Consider the following 15,682-nt stretch of genomic DNA (forward strand, 5'->3'; position numbering starts at 1 on the left):
TTCTCTAGTATATGGACGTTTAGGCTGCTTCCATGTCTTGGCTATTGTAAACACACTGCAATGAATACTGGGGTGCATGTTCCCTTTCAGACCATATATTTTTCTGGATACATGCCCAGGAGTGAGGTTATAGGATGATATGGTAGCTCTGTTTTTAGTTTCTTAAGGAACCTCCATACTGTTCTCCATAGTGGCTTCACAAATTTACATTCCCACCAACAGTGTAGGAGGGTTCTCTTCTCTTCTTACCCTCTCCAGTGTTTATAGTTTGTGGGTTTTTTGATGATAGCCATTTTGACTGGTGTGAGGTGATATCTTCTTGCAGTTTTGATTTGCATATCTCTAATAATTAGCAATGTTGAACATCTTTTCATGTGCCTCTTGGCCACCTATGTGTCTTCTTTGGTGAAAATATCTGTTTAAGTCTTCTGCCCCTTTTTTGATAGAGTTGTTTGCTTGGATGATATTAAGCATCATGAGCTGTTTATAAATTTTGGAGACTAATCCCTTGGTCACATCATTTGCAAATATTTTCCCCAATCTGTGAGCTGTCTTTTCATTTAGTTTATTGTTTCCTCTGCTGTGCAAAAACTTTTGAGTTTAATTAGGTCTTGTTTGTTTATTTTTGTTTTTCCATTTTCATTATTCTGAGAGAGGGATTGAAGAAGATGTTGCTGTAATTTACGTCAGAGTGTTTTGCCTATGTTTTCCTCTAAGAGTTTTATAGTGTGCAGTCTTACATTTAGGTCTTCAATCCATTTTGAATTTATTTTTGTGTACGATGTCAAAGAATGTTCTAATATCATTTTTTGCATGTAGCTGTCCAGTTTTCCCAGCACCATTTATTGAAGAGACTGTCTTTCCTTCATTGTATATAGTCTTGCCTCCTTAGATTAATTGACCATAAGTACATGTGTTTATTTCTGGGCTTTCTGTCCTGTTTCATTGATCTGCATTTCTATTTTTGTGCCAGTACTATGCTTTTTTTTGTGCCATGCTGTTTTGATGACTATAGCTTTGTGGGGTAGTCTGAAGTTTTTATTTTCAGTCTTTAGAGGAAAACAAGTGTGACCATAAAGTTATAATTCCATATAACTTTGTGTTTCCACATAGGTTCCATACAGGTTTGTGTTGCCAGGAATTGCAGCACTTATAGCTAACTCCTACTCAGAACTATGTAGAAAATGATCAAGAGAATGATTCCTAAAAAATGAATAATCTTTTGAAATAACATCATGTTTCATGGGATTACCTCTCCATGCCCTGTCTCTTCTTGGACCATATACCAAAGAACATGGAGAAATCAGGTGCTCTCTTAAAACACAGAATCCCTTCTACACTCAGAAAAAAATTATTCTCTTGGGTCTAAGACAACTCTGTCTCCCCTACACAGTAAAGAGAACATGGTTCAGAATAATGACCTTATTTATAATAAATTTTAAAAATCATTATCTTTCAAATATTAAGTTATTTTATATCAATCTGATTGACCACTTTTTAGCCAGTTGACATATGCAGTTTGTAAGCTTCTTGAACAACGAAGAAAGTTAAAGCCTCAGAGGAAAGAAAGGAAAAAAGTGGCAGCACAGACTGTCTGTGATAGAGATATTAAGATTCTTATCAGAATACTGAGAGCTTATAATATTCCTACAAGGAAAACAACAGTTAATAGGTAAGGCAATTGCACCAATTTTTGGAGTTACAAAAAATGTCTTAAGTGTAAATTTTTAAACTGTCTTTTTAATAAAACCTTGCACTTTATTGATGCTCTACATACAAAAGCTGAATGAGAGTTGAAATCTTCATTTGAATAGTCAAACTTAATTGTCATTGCTATGTAGTAAAAGTTTGCAGAAGTTTGAGATACCTGAAGTATCTTTAACATGTATATTTTTGGGTGCTATATTAAATAAATGCCTTCTGTCCATATTCCCTATTTTGAAAACTTAAGTAGCTATTGCCAATTATACTGTCCACTCACAGTGTTGGAAGTAGAATAGTAGAATACAGGAGAGAATAGGCTCCATTTTGGACTTGTCATTTTAGGTGACTTCTTATAAAAATCAGGTCTTACCATTCTTTTGCAGGCACTCAGAATGATGTGTTTTATTGGTGTTTCTTGGGCAGAGGATATGTGGGGTCAGAATGGTCAAATGAAGTCATCCTGAATATTTAGTATATCCTCAATATCAAGTGTTATATATTTAATCTCATATATAATTTATATATTGTGAATATTTCATACCCAGGTACCTAAGGAATACTGAGTATCTCTATCTACTTTTAACACAGGTGTGCTCTGCTTACTTATTTTATGTTTATCCCGTGAATTCTACCTATGAGAAACATTTTGCTTACTAGCTACTAATCTACAGTTAAAACCTCTTAAAGGTTTTGCCTGTGTTTTGCAAATATGATTTTATTTATGATACACTTGATACTCTCAAAACAAATGCACATTTCAAAGCTGTTTTGTGAAATAAGGACATTTTATAATTACTACCATTTTCTACAATAATCGAGCTTATTGGGCTTCCCTTGTGGCTCAACTAGTAAAGAATCCACCTGCAATGGGGGAGACCTGGGTTCAATTCCCGAGTTGAGAAGATTCCCTGGAGAAGGGAAAGGCTACCCACTCCAGTATTCTGGCCTGGAGAATTCCATGGACTATATAGTCCATGAGGTTGCAAAGAGTTGGACACAACTGAGCGACTTTCACTTTCTGCAATAATTAATCTGTAAAAGAAAGAATACTGTAACACCAAAAATAGGAATAATATAGCTCAAAGTATTACCTACCCTATTTTCCCCTTTTTGCTGAGGATCAGTGAAGACTTTACCACAGACTGATTCCCATCCATAGCTTAGCACTGAGGAGCTACCCTTTCAGAGTAGTGATTGTCACATATTTATCTCCAACCACCTACAATATGAAGACCCAAAGCAAACAGTAAGATCCAGGGTAACTAACTTATCTATCTCTATAAGCATAAGCAGAAACCCAACAACACAGCACATAAGCATAAGCAAAAACACACCTATTCGCACCAAAACAAATATTGAAATTAATTAAAATGTATGTCTCTCTATTGTTTTTCCTGAAGGTCCTTGGGTATGCCTACTTATTTAATATCATCCATGTCTCACCTCAGACATAAAGAAACAATCAAATCATTAGCCTCAGATGAAATCTTAAATAAGGTAAGTATTTAACACTTCTCTAAAGCGCAGTTTTGGTCATGTTTTCTCTGAATTGAAACTGGCCCCTAACTGGACCATCCATCGCTAATTTCTTGGGCTTCTAGTTTACTCTCCATAACACAGTGATGGTGCTGTTTACAAAATGTAATTCTAATCATTTCATTCTCTACTACCCTGCCCTCAGGGTCTATAGAATAAAATGCAACCTCCTTAGAAAGTCTACCAAAATCTGTATTTATCTGGTTCTTATCTACCATCAGTCAGCCACATTTCTCTCCACCCCACAGTGGTCTCATGTCACACTACTACATTCTAGAAGTCCTCCATTCTTGCCCTTTCCTTTGCCTGGAATGGCCACCATACTTCGTGTTCATGTCTTACTGGCCACATGAACTACTATTTAATGTTTCGAAGCTCAAGCCCATGCAATGTGTTCTATGTGAAGTTCTCTTTGTCCTCACCCCCAAAAGTTTAATCATTCTCTCTCCTGAGTAACTATTATATCCTGAATATATTTCTTATGTTTCATTGCCATTATTTGCTTAACTGTTTGTTTTCTCCTGACAGACTTAAGATAAAAATCCTTAATGACATCCATGTATTTTTGAATCCTAGCAAGATCATACCTGATATTAAATAGGATGAAATCTTAATTGAATGAGTGAATGAATAAATAATGGTTGTTTGAAAAGCTAGAAAAACCAAACCATTTAGTTATCAGTCAGTAACTAATTCTACCTTTTATCAACTATATAAAATATTACAAAAACCTAGTCAGTGTTTATCATGTGTTTCAGGATACTGTACACCCCTTTGTGGAAGTTTCCTTTCAGCACACTGTATACCAAACCAGCATTGCCAGTGGATCTCATCCATGCTGGAATGAAGAAATTAAAGTAGATTTTATGTAAGTTAGAGTCCATTTTTCCTTGGCTTCTAAGATAAACCAATAACAGAATTATTTTCTTGAGCCATTTATTGAAAATAATGATTGATACAGGCTTAATTTTTAAGTTTTTAAATTATGAAGTGTGTTTACATAGATAATATATGTGTGTGTGCTAAGTCACTTCAGTCATGTCTGACTCTTTGTGACCCTGTGAACTGTAGCCCGCCAGGCTTCTCTGTCCATGGGATTCTTTAGGCAAGAATACTGGAATGGGTTGCCCTGCCTTCCTCCAGGGGCTCTTTCTGACTCAAGAATTGAACCCGTGTCTCCTGTGGTTCCTGCACTGCAGGCGGATTCTTGATCACTGAGTAAGCAGGGAAGCCCCTATATAGTGTATATGTAAATATAAGTTCTGAGGGAAAATGAATATTTGTGTGTATGCCATTTAGCTTTAAAAATGGAGTGTTGCCAGTAACTTTGAAGGCTCTGCTGTGCCAATACCCAACTGTATCCCCTTCCTCTTTCCCCAGAGATAACAACCATGTTACCCTTGTGTTTATCCTTCCCTCTCTTTCTTTATGATTTTAAATCATAGATATTCATCCCTAGCTATGTTTTATTTATTTATGGATGCTTTACAACTTTATATAAATTGAATTATCTTTTGCAACCTGTTTCTTTACTCTTCATTATTTTGAGAGATTTATCCATATTCATAACTATTCCTTCCTTCATTTTCACTTCGTTATAGTATTCCACTGTGTTAAAATGCCATAATTTATTTATTTTTTATCCTGTTGATGCACATTTGCCTGGTTTTAGTGTTTTGCTATTATGAATAGTGTTGCTCTGAACATTGTTGTACTTGTTATCTGGAGGACACATCTAAGAGTTTCTTTTTAAGACAGTAGTTCTCAAGCTATTTTGTGCACTGAAATCACCTGTGTGGCTTCTTTAAACAAATTGCTGGGCCCAACTCCATAGTTTCTAATTCAGTAACTCTAGAGTAGGCCTGATACCATAATTTCATTTCTAACAAGTTCCAGGTGTTACTGATGCTACTAGTCAGGAGACACTTTGAGACCCTCTGCTCCAGGATCCATATCCAGGAGTGGAATTGCTTCAACTTTACTACGTAATGTCAATTTTTTTCCCAAAGTGATTGTGCCAATATACACTCTCAGTATAAAAGTTCCTATTGTGCCACATCTTCAATAATATTTAATTTTTAAAATTAATTTTTCTAATATGGTGGATCTTAAGTGATATTCTTACTGTGATTTAATTTACATTCCTGGATTTCTAATGAAATTGAGTTTCTTTTTCTTCCATTCTAAACAAATTGATAGACTTTATCATTTTTAGAGAGTTTAGGTTCCTAGTAAAATTGAGCAGAAAGCAGAATTCTTACATATCCTCTCCCTTCAACACACGCACACACACACACAGCTTCCCTAAGTGGCAGTGTGGTACATTTCTTATGAGACAGACCAGTGGTGACATATTATGAGACAAAGTCCACAGTTTACATTAGAATCCATTCTTTGTGTTGTACATTCTATGCGTGTACTCAGTTGCTTCAGTCATGTCCACCTGTTTGTGACCCTATGGACTGTAGCCCCCCAGGCTCCTCTGCCCATGGGATTTCTCCAGGCAAGAATACTGGAGTGACTTGCCATGCCCTCCTTCAGGGGATCTTCCTGACCCAGGGGTTGAACCTGCATCTCCCACATCTCCTGCAGTACAGGTAGATTTTTTACCACTAATGCCACCTGGGAAGCCTTGTATGTTCTATGGGTTTTGACAAGAATAGCAAGGAAAGATAAGAAAACCTCCCTCAGTAATCAATGCAAAGAAATAGAGGAAAACAATAGAATGGGAAAGACTAGAGATCTCTTCAAGAAAATTCGAGATACCAAGGGAACATTTCATGCAAAGATGAGCACAATAAAGGACAGAAATGGTATGGCCCTAACAGAAGCAGAAGATATTAAGAAGAGGTGGAAACAATACACAAAGAACTATACAAAAAAGATCTTCATGACTCAGATAACCACGATGGTGTGATCACTCACCTAGAGACAGACATCCTGGAATGCAAAGTCAAGTGGGCCTTAGGAAGCATCACTATGAACAAAGCTAGTGGAGGTAATGAAATTCCAGTTGAGTTATTTCAGATCCTAAAAGACGATGCTATGAAAGTGCTGCACACAATATGCTAGCAAATCTGGAAAACTCAGCAGTGGCCATAGGACTGAAAAAGGCCAGTTTTCATTCCAATCCCAAAGTAAAGCAACGCCAAAGAATGCTCAAACTACCACACAATTGCACTCATCTCACACGCTAGCAAAGGAATGCTCAAAATTCTCCAAGCTAGGCTTCAACTGTACGTGAACCATGAACTTCTAGATGTTCAAGCTGGATTTAGAAAAGGCAGAGGAACCAGAGATCAAATTGCCAACATCCGCTGGGTCATCGAAAAAGCAAGAGAGTTCCAGAAAAACATCTACTTCTGTTTTATTGACTATGCCAAAGCCTTTGACTGTGTGAATTACAACAAACTGGAAAATTCTTCAAGACATGGGAATACCAGACCACCTTACCTGCCTCCTGAGAAATCTGTATGCAGGTCAAGAAGCAACAGTTAGAACTGGACATGGAACAACAGACTAGTTCCAAATAGGGAAAGGAGTCCATCAAGGCTGCATATTGTCACCTGGCCTATTTAACTTATATGCAGAGTACATCATGCAAAATGCTGGGCTGGATGAAGCACAAGTTGAAATCAAGATTGCTGGGAGAAATACCAATAACCTCAGATACGCAGACACCACCCTTATGGCAGAAAGCGAAGAAGAACTAAAGAGCCTCTTGATGAAACTGATAGAGGAGAGTGAAAAAGTTTGCTTAAAACTCAACATTCAGAAAACAAAGATCATGGCATCTGGTCCCATCACTTCATGGCAAATAGATGAGGAAACAATGGAAATGGTGAGAGATTTTATTTTGGGGGGCTCCACAACCACTGCAGATGGTGACCATAGCCATGAAATTAAAAGATGCTTACTCCTTGGAAGGAAAGTTATGACCAACCTAGACAGCATATTAAAAAGGAGAGACATTACTTTGCCAACAAAGGTCCGTCTAGTCAAGGCTATGGTTTTTCCAATAGTCAGGTATGGATGAGAGCATTGGACTATAAAGAAAGTTGAGTGCCAAAGAATTGATGCTTTTGAACTGTAGTGTTGGAAAAGACTCTTGAGAGTCCCTTGGACAGCAAAGAGAGCCAACCAGTCCATCCTAAAGGAAATCAATCCTGAATATTCATTGGAAAGACTGATGATGAAGCTGAAGCTCAATACTTTGGCCACCTGATGCGAAGAACCGACTCATTGGAAAAGACCTTGATGCTGGGAAAGATTGAAGGCAGGAGGAGAAGGGGATGACAGAGGATGAGATGATTGGATGGCATCACCAACGCAATAGACATGAGTTTGAGTAGGCTTCAGGAGTTGGTGATGGACAGGGAGGCCTGGTGTGCTGCAGGCCATGGGGTCGCAAAGAGTCAGACACAACTGAACTAAACTGAATTGATACTCACTCCAGTATTCTTGCCTGGAGAATCTCATGAACAGAGGAGCTTGGTGGGTTATATTCCGTAGGGTTGAAAAGAGTTGGACATGACTGAAGAAATTTAGTGTGTGCACACACCTGGGTATGTGCCCATAAGTGGGATTGCCAGGTCATATGGAAAATCTATTTTTAGATTTTTAAGGAACCTCCATGCCGATCTCCATAGTGGCTGTACCAATTTACATTCCCACCAACAGTGTAGGAGGATTCCTTTTTCTCTACATCCTTTCCAGGATTTATTGTCTGTAGATTTTTTGATACTGATTCTAATGAAAGATAACAGTCATCTTGAAAACACATAGCTTTTCTTAGCTTACACTTTATAAAAGAAAATAACAGGTAATTTTATAGTCCTTTATGAATAATGATTTTATAAAATAATTAAACATCTGAATATGTTTTCTTATTTACAGCTTACCAGGACATGATTGTAACTTCTCAAGTTTATCTAAAATAAAAGATAATATATATATCAACATTTTTGATGAAATGATTATTGAAAAGCATGAGGTAAAGTAGAATAATTATAATAATCAAGGTTGAAATAATTCTAGGTTCAGACTGAATGAAGTCTGTGAACATATTTGTTAATTTGCTTTTAGATGCAGTGTCTCTTTACAACATTGTCTAAAAAGGATATGGAGCAACATGAAATAAAATCAGACATGTGACAAGTCAGTTCAAAAATAACAGAGATCATAAACCACACATAGGAAGAGGAGGGATAAATATACCAAGAATTTGGGGAAACGAGGTTTCTGCAATTGAACATTATATCTACATGTGAACTTCCTGGTAGCCAAGCTTTAGCATATTTTCAAGGTTTGCTACACTAAACACATTTGCCATGGTATATACTATGATATATACTTAATGTATATACTGTGGTAAAAGTATGTACATTAAGGTGCTTTACATTGTTTACTGAGATGTAGGAAGATCTCAAAAGCAGTGGCTATAAACTGAAGACAGGAATCAGGGGTACTGGTAGCTTTTTTCAAACTTCAGCCCTTCGCCAGATTCAAGTAAACAGCAGCAACACACCCAGGGCTTAGAAACTGAATACCATGTTTCCCAGTTGGCATGTGATCACCAGAATCTCAATATTGTCTATTATGACCCTGAACTCCCTGGCATTTGTTGTTCTTAGAAGAAAACAGATCAGATTAAAATGGGAGCCAGAATATATTGCATTTTCTTTTGCAAGGTTTTTACATTTCTAAACTGAGTCGTCTGCAAGAGGACCATTTGATGAATTTTCTTAGTTAAGAAATGGCCCAGGTTAACCTTTGTTGTGGTGGTTGTTCAGTCAATAAGTTGTGTCCGACTCTTTGTGACCCCATGGACTCCGGAACACCAGGCTCCCCTGTCCTTCGCTATTTCCCAGAGTTTGTTCAGATTCATGTCCATTGAGCTGGTGACGCTATCTAACTAATGCCATTATTTCTTGGCAGTAAGCCAACATGATCCATATTATAGCAGCAAGGGAAATGTGGTTGATGGAAAAGCACAAAACGAAGCAGAAAGCAAGATGGTATATGGGGAAAACCACAATGAATTGTCCTTTTTATCTCCCTTCTTTTTTCCTAGCTCCTTACTTCAGCCCAGGTTAATAGTGTATAACTTTAATATTAACAGAAATTTTGAGTTTATGGATTTAAAAGAAATCACATTAATATAAATAATTTAAGATCTTATTCTTATTATACCTTCTACTCACAAAACCTCCACCAGTCCCTCGCAAAATTTTCTGGAAGCCTCCAAGGAGTCCTCATATATGTGCTTAGACATGACTGTTAGCTATAGTCGTCAGTATGTGTGTTCTTTTGCCTCAGCCCCCAAAGCTCTCAAAGCCACCTAAAAGAATCTCACCACCACCACTGTTGACATTGCCCCGATTATGATGCCACCATCTGTGCCAAGGGTGTTATCCCCCGAGTTATCCTTGAGCCCAAAGCTATCAAACTTCAGAATACTCAAGAGGCACTGGATTCTGTAGAAGCATGGGCAGAACGGGCCTATTTTCTCTGAATCCATACCACATACTGTGTATCTAGACTATAAAGCAATAGTGTTTGTATACAAAATCTCACAGTAGAAGAGCTTCTCCAGCCACTGACCCTAATCATCAGGGGCCAAACCAAGGACAAGGGACCTAGTGGGGTTCAGCGTGCACCAACCCTTTCCATGTCTTCATTGTCCTTTCGGTTCTTCTTGATTCCTAAACTCAACCCAACTGCCCTCATTGTCCCTAAGGACAAGTAAAAATCAGTGGATATAAGTATATACTAGTACTATGGAGCAGTTTGTTGCCTATGCCAGTCTTAAGCAAGCAACATGCCTATCCCAAGAACTATTCTCTAACACCTTTCCCATATTCCCCCTATCTCAGCGCTTTGGCTGATGAGATGAAAAACGTAAATGACTAAAAGTGAAGTGAATTACAGAGTAAATGCCAGTGGGGTTAGTGGTGTTGGTGGTAAATGCCAAATCCTTTTTTGCCCAATATCCCACTACACATGCTTTCTCTAATTTTTAAAAATAATATTATTGAGGAGTAGTTGGCATACAGTAAGCTGCACATAAAGTGTGTATTTTGACAAATTTTGACATATATGTATATATACACATGAAACCATTATCAAAGTCAAGACAATGAATATATGCATCACTCTCAAAGTTTTTCCTCTGTCCTGTTAGAATACCTCCATCCTTCCCTTCCTTCCTCCCACCCCAGGAAACGATTCATCTGCTTTCAGTAACTATACTTTATATTTTATGGAATTTTATAGAAATGGTACCATACAGTTTTCACTCTTTTTTCCTTGGCCTGGCAGTTTTCATTCAGGGGTAAAAAAAATTATTTTTAGATTTGTCTATGTTGTGTTATTTATCAAATAGTTCATTACTTTTTATTGTATAGTCGTAGTCTGTTGAAAACACACATTGTATGTTTAAATATTCACCTGTTGAAGGACAGGTGGATTTTCTTTGGCGGGGGTGGAGGGGATATTATAAATAAAACTACCATGAGGATTTGTGTAGAAGTCTTATATACAAATGCTTTAATTTTGGGGGAAGTAAATACGTAGGAGTGAAATGACTGGATCATATGGTAAGTGGACATTTGAGAAACAAATTGTTTTTTCAAAGTGATTGTACCGTTTTTTGTTTCCACCAGCACTGTATGAGACTTTTAGTTCTTTCACATTCTTACAAGCATGTAGTAACTCTTCAAAATTTTAGCCATTCTAACAAGCCTGTGGTTGTATCTCATAGTAGTTTTAATTTGCATTTCCTAATGACTAATGATGTTGGATGGCTTCCCTGGTGGTTCAGATGGTAAAGAATCTGCCTGCAATGCAGTACCTGGGTTTGATCCCTGGGTTGGGGAGATCCCCTGGAGAAGGGAATGGGAACCCATTCTAGTATTCTTGCCTGGAAAATTCCATAGACAAAGGAGTCACAAACAGTCAAACACGATTGAGCAACTAACAACACACAATGATGTTGAGCATTTTTAATGAATTGCTCTTGGTGTCATGTTTTGTAGCTCTGTTTTTATAACTCTTTATTAGAGTTACAGGGCTTCCCAGGTGGTGCTAGGGGTAAAGAACCTGCCTGCTAATGCAGGAGACATAAGAGACTCAAGTTCCGTCCCTTGGTAGAGAAGATCCCCTGGAGGAGGGCATAGTAACCCACTGCACTGTTCTTGCCTGGAGAATCCTCACGGACACAGGGGTCTGGCGGGCTACAGTCCATTGGGTCACACAGAGTCAGACACGACTGAAGCAGCTTAGCACACACACACACACTGTTAGGATTATGTTCCTTCTTCATGAATTGATTCCTCTATTATTATGAAATATTCCTCTTTATCCCTGGTTACATTTCTTAATTCTTAAATCTACTTTGTATGTTATAAATATAGTCATTTCGGCTTTCTTTTCATTGGTGTTTGTATGTATGGTGTATCTTTTTCTTTCTTTTCTTAATTTTTCTTTTAACCTGTGTCTTTATATGTAAAATGAGTTTACATTAGACAGTGTATAGTTGGGCATTCCTTTTTTATTCAGTTGTAACAATCTCTGTCTTTTAATAAATGGGTATTTATGTTTTGTGTAATTAGTGACTTGGCTGGGTTCCATCTTCCTGTTTGCTTTCTGCTTGTCCAATCTGTTTTTTGTTCTTTTTTTCTTCCTTTTTTTTGGATTAATAGAGTACTTTTATGATTCTACTGTATTTTCACTATTGGCTTATTAGCTGTACTTCTTTTATTTCATAATTGTTGCCCTAGGCTTTACTATATATTATTGCGCTTATCACAGTCTGTAATATTATGCCACCCCACATACAGTGTAAGAACAGGATATTATTACACTTCCATTTCTACTCCTATGCTTTGTGTTAGTGTTATTTTATCATATATTTTGCTTTTACATATGTCATAAAGTCTGCAACAGGTCATTATTATTGCTTTAAATAGTCAATTTTAAAGAAATTTTTGAAAGTGAGAAAAAACTTTTCTATTTACTCTTTGGTTTCTTTTTAAAATGAAAGAGAACTTATTATACTTACCTGCAAGTTTGTGTGAAATTATTCATCACATGATGTAGAATAGTAATAGAAAACTTATTTATTTTTAATAGGATCACTGTTTCAGGAGCTGCAGTGGTCATTCATATGTAAGAAAGAATTGGCTTGGATCCATTGTCTTCCCTTTCTCTGCTCTCCTACAACAATCTGAGGTAACAGAAAATGATTCTTTGCTAATTCTAAATTTTTGTCTCTGGCTAATAGAAACACTTACTGTTGTCTTTGAGTCAGGTTTTGATTGGCAGGTTAAGTCAGTTGAAATGATCCTGTATGCAAGTGCCTCTTAGGTGTTGGAGTATTTGAAGATTTTAGCCGTCTCTAGGAGATACCCACAAATTTATTTCATACATTTTTAGTGTTCATTGATGAAGAAAAGGACAGCTAACCATAGGTCTTAAAGCAACTCTGAATAATGACATTGCTTTGTAACCATGGGTTCCATGATTCTATGCAATCACAGCATGTCATGAGGGAGCACGTTACAAATACAAGTGCTGCAAATAAAGAGCAATGGAGATTTTAAATTGTTGGAGGTATAGGGCTTCCTGTTATAAATCCCTGCAGTTACTTCTCAGTCTCAGGCCAGATGCTAAGATAGAGAAGTAGTTAAGAAGGAGAGCTTCAAAGGCAGACTCATCTGCATTGTAATCCTGGCTCGACTACTCATGGGTTGTGTGACCTATCACAAATTCCTCACATGCTCTGAGCTCATTTCCTTATCTATAAAATGGAGATTAGTGGTGTCTACCTCATTGAATAATGTGACCTATGTCAAGCACTTGGAAGAATGCCTTATACATAGTAGGTGCTCAATAACTATTAATATTAGTTATATTAGTAGTGGTAGTAGTTATTATTTTAAGTTATCTCCTCACACACACACACACACACACACACACACACACACACACACACACACGGTCCCTCCTTCAGTGGACTTTGGGTCATCTCTCCTTCTGTTCCATTTTTTTTCTCTTTCCAGGACCGGTGCAAAATGTAACATGGTCTTTTAGCATTTTTCTCTGAACTTAAATTCTATTCTCTAAGAGTTTCTATCACTCTGGTACATTAACTTGCTTCCTCATTTCATCACTTTCTTACTTCTGCCTTTTCCACGTACTACATATTAGAGAGGGACCCAGGGTGTCAAGGTTTCTTGTAAGCAGATCATCATGAAAACCTTTATCATTCTTTGCAAGTCCCTATTAGTCAAATCAGCATGAACCCATGCAAGCCTATTTCCTGCAATGGAGAAGACTGAACTGAACTATCTTTGACTGATGTTTATTTTCATCATGCAGAATCCATTCTGTTCATATACTCTTTCAGATTAGTGGAACATTTCAAGTAAATATTCCACCTGTTTTGCTTGGGTATACTTGGAGTAAGACTTATGTGTCTCCTAAAGAAGATTATAATGGACAGAATTTAAAAGAGTGTACCTTCTTAAATATTTTTGCTACTATTGAACCTCAAATATCATATGCCATCTGTAGTCCAGAACTAGACAAGGTAGGCTTTCCACTGAATTATTTTCAGATATACTATCAAAGGAGTGTTAATTTCAAAGCTGACAAAAATGAATGTTGGTTCTTGATATTTTCCTGTGGGAACAATATGGTAGCAAGTTGAAATATTTTAAACTTGATTCTAGTTTTCAGATCAAATAGATGTTTTGGAGAGAGCATGGATTTTTACAAAAAATTGTAAGGCATTATTTCCTAAACGAAGAATCATCACTACTGTTTTTAATGATGAAGGGATACAGATCTTAGTAATAAGATACATCAAGGCATTGAATCCACCTCAACAACTCCTGGATATGTTTCTTCATTATTCTAATGCGACACTTGTAAGTGATATTTATGATAGTAACTTTATTGAGATATTCACATACCATATATTTTGCCCTTCTAAAGTATATAATTCAGTGGTTTTTAATATATACACCAAGTTGTGCAGCCATCACCACAGTAAATTTTAGAACATTTTGATCACTCTCAATTTATATTTAACTGGCTTACTTTTTAACATTAACTTTGAGTAAAACTTTCTTATTAAAACTGCTTTATCTTCAGAGACAGTTTCCTGAGAGAGATACCATCTGTGTTGCAATGTGTGCTCCTGAGTGTATGGTGGAAGAAAACATTTCCTCCTGTTGCCCTTCACTCTGCCCACTTGTACTGAAAGTCACTGTTGCCACATCACTTCATGTGACCATACCAACTTTGTAATCTTTCTGTCAGACTTTGAAAAGTGACACAGAAAGATTCCTTTGATTTTCAGGCAGAATTGAAAGTTGTATTTCTAAAGAGATGGTGTCCTTCCAAGGATTGCTTCTTGTTGTAAAGAGGCTTTTGCTCTCTTTATCTTTTATCTATGTTATCTTTTGCTCTATAAACTGCCAACATAACACTTCTCACCTTATGTGGCTTTGTGCATATCTGTTATTTACCAGCTGACAAAAGAGACATGTACAGACATTCATTATGAACTCAGAAGAGGAGATAGCTTCTTCCACTTTGAGAAAGGAAAATGTGAAATCAGAAATCTAGTCTCCCCTTTAAGGAAAAAAAAAAAAACTTTGATTAAAGGACACCTGTGAAAAATCACTTATACCTTTTATTTATTCAGGCCTGATTGACTCAATTGACTCTCCTTAGAATACTTATATTATTCTCCCAGTATGAAGCTCTCACCTGAATTCTTGAAGCTAAAACCAAAACTCTTAATTTAGATCACATTTTACTACACTCTGCTTTTGGGTTTCTTCTTGCCTGTTTCCTGATACCAAAAGTCCAAGGAGATAATAATGCTCTCAGATTTCTTTTAAAGACAATCTTTGTCTTTTTAAAAAAGAAGTCTAAATCCTAGCTCTTTTGCTTGTCAGGAATTGTGAGCCATGTTTAATTAACTGCATGAAGTCAGAAACATGATTAGTGTAGGAGGTCATAGTAGTGCATATATGGCAGCTACTGTAAATCAGTGAAAATGTTGGTGAACTTTCTGTGTTAACTCTAATCTGAGTCCTTATCTCCAGCAATCCACAACAGAAGCAATCCTTAGGGGTGGCAATCCACAACAGAAGTTCTGTTGTTTGTAAAAATAGGCTGCACCAATATCTTCTTGCAGCAGCAACTCATAACTGGATTTTATTATTAATAAAAATAATTCTGATGGATTTTGAACCTAAAAGAAAATCACACTTTTGCTACTCTTCTACACCTTTTTTTCAATTTTCTTAAACAGTTGTATTTTAAAGTATACATGTAATGTATCACATTTAAATTTTTAATTTATTACAGTAAAATGTAATGATTAATACCCATGGTCTGGAGTCATGCTAAAAGCTTATTCCCAGAG

The 15,682-nt window shown here is 36.7% G+C and overlaps 1 protein-coding gene across 1 annotated transcript in view; it reads left to right on the forward strand.

Moving 5' to 3' along the window:
• The window catches only part of LOC133070281 (ectonucleoside triphosphate diphosphohydrolase 1), a 198,637-nt gene that overhangs the window by 162,171 nt on the left and 20,784 nt on the right, over positions 1–15,682 (forward strand). The window contains exons 26-32 of the mRNA XM_061162257.1: positions 1,502–1,672; positions 3,105–3,201; positions 3,999–4,108; positions 8,137–8,233; positions 12,373–12,471; positions 13,649–13,831; positions 13,974–14,171. Coding sequence (XP_061018240.1) covers positions 1,502–1,672; positions 3,105–3,201; positions 3,999–4,108; positions 8,137–8,233; positions 12,373–12,471; positions 13,649–13,831; positions 13,974–14,171 — 955 coding nt within the window. The remainder of the gene's footprint in view (positions 1–1,501; positions 1,673–3,104; positions 3,202–3,998; positions 4,109–8,136; positions 8,234–12,372; positions 12,472–13,648; positions 13,832–13,973; positions 14,172–15,682) is intronic.

The sequence above is a fragment of the Dama dama genome, chromosome 15 (assembly GCF_033118175.1).
Source record: "Dama dama isolate Ldn47 chromosome 15, ASM3311817v1, whole genome shotgun sequence".
Taxonomy (NCBI): Eukaryota; Metazoa; Chordata; class Mammalia; order Artiodactyla; family Cervidae; genus Dama; species Dama dama.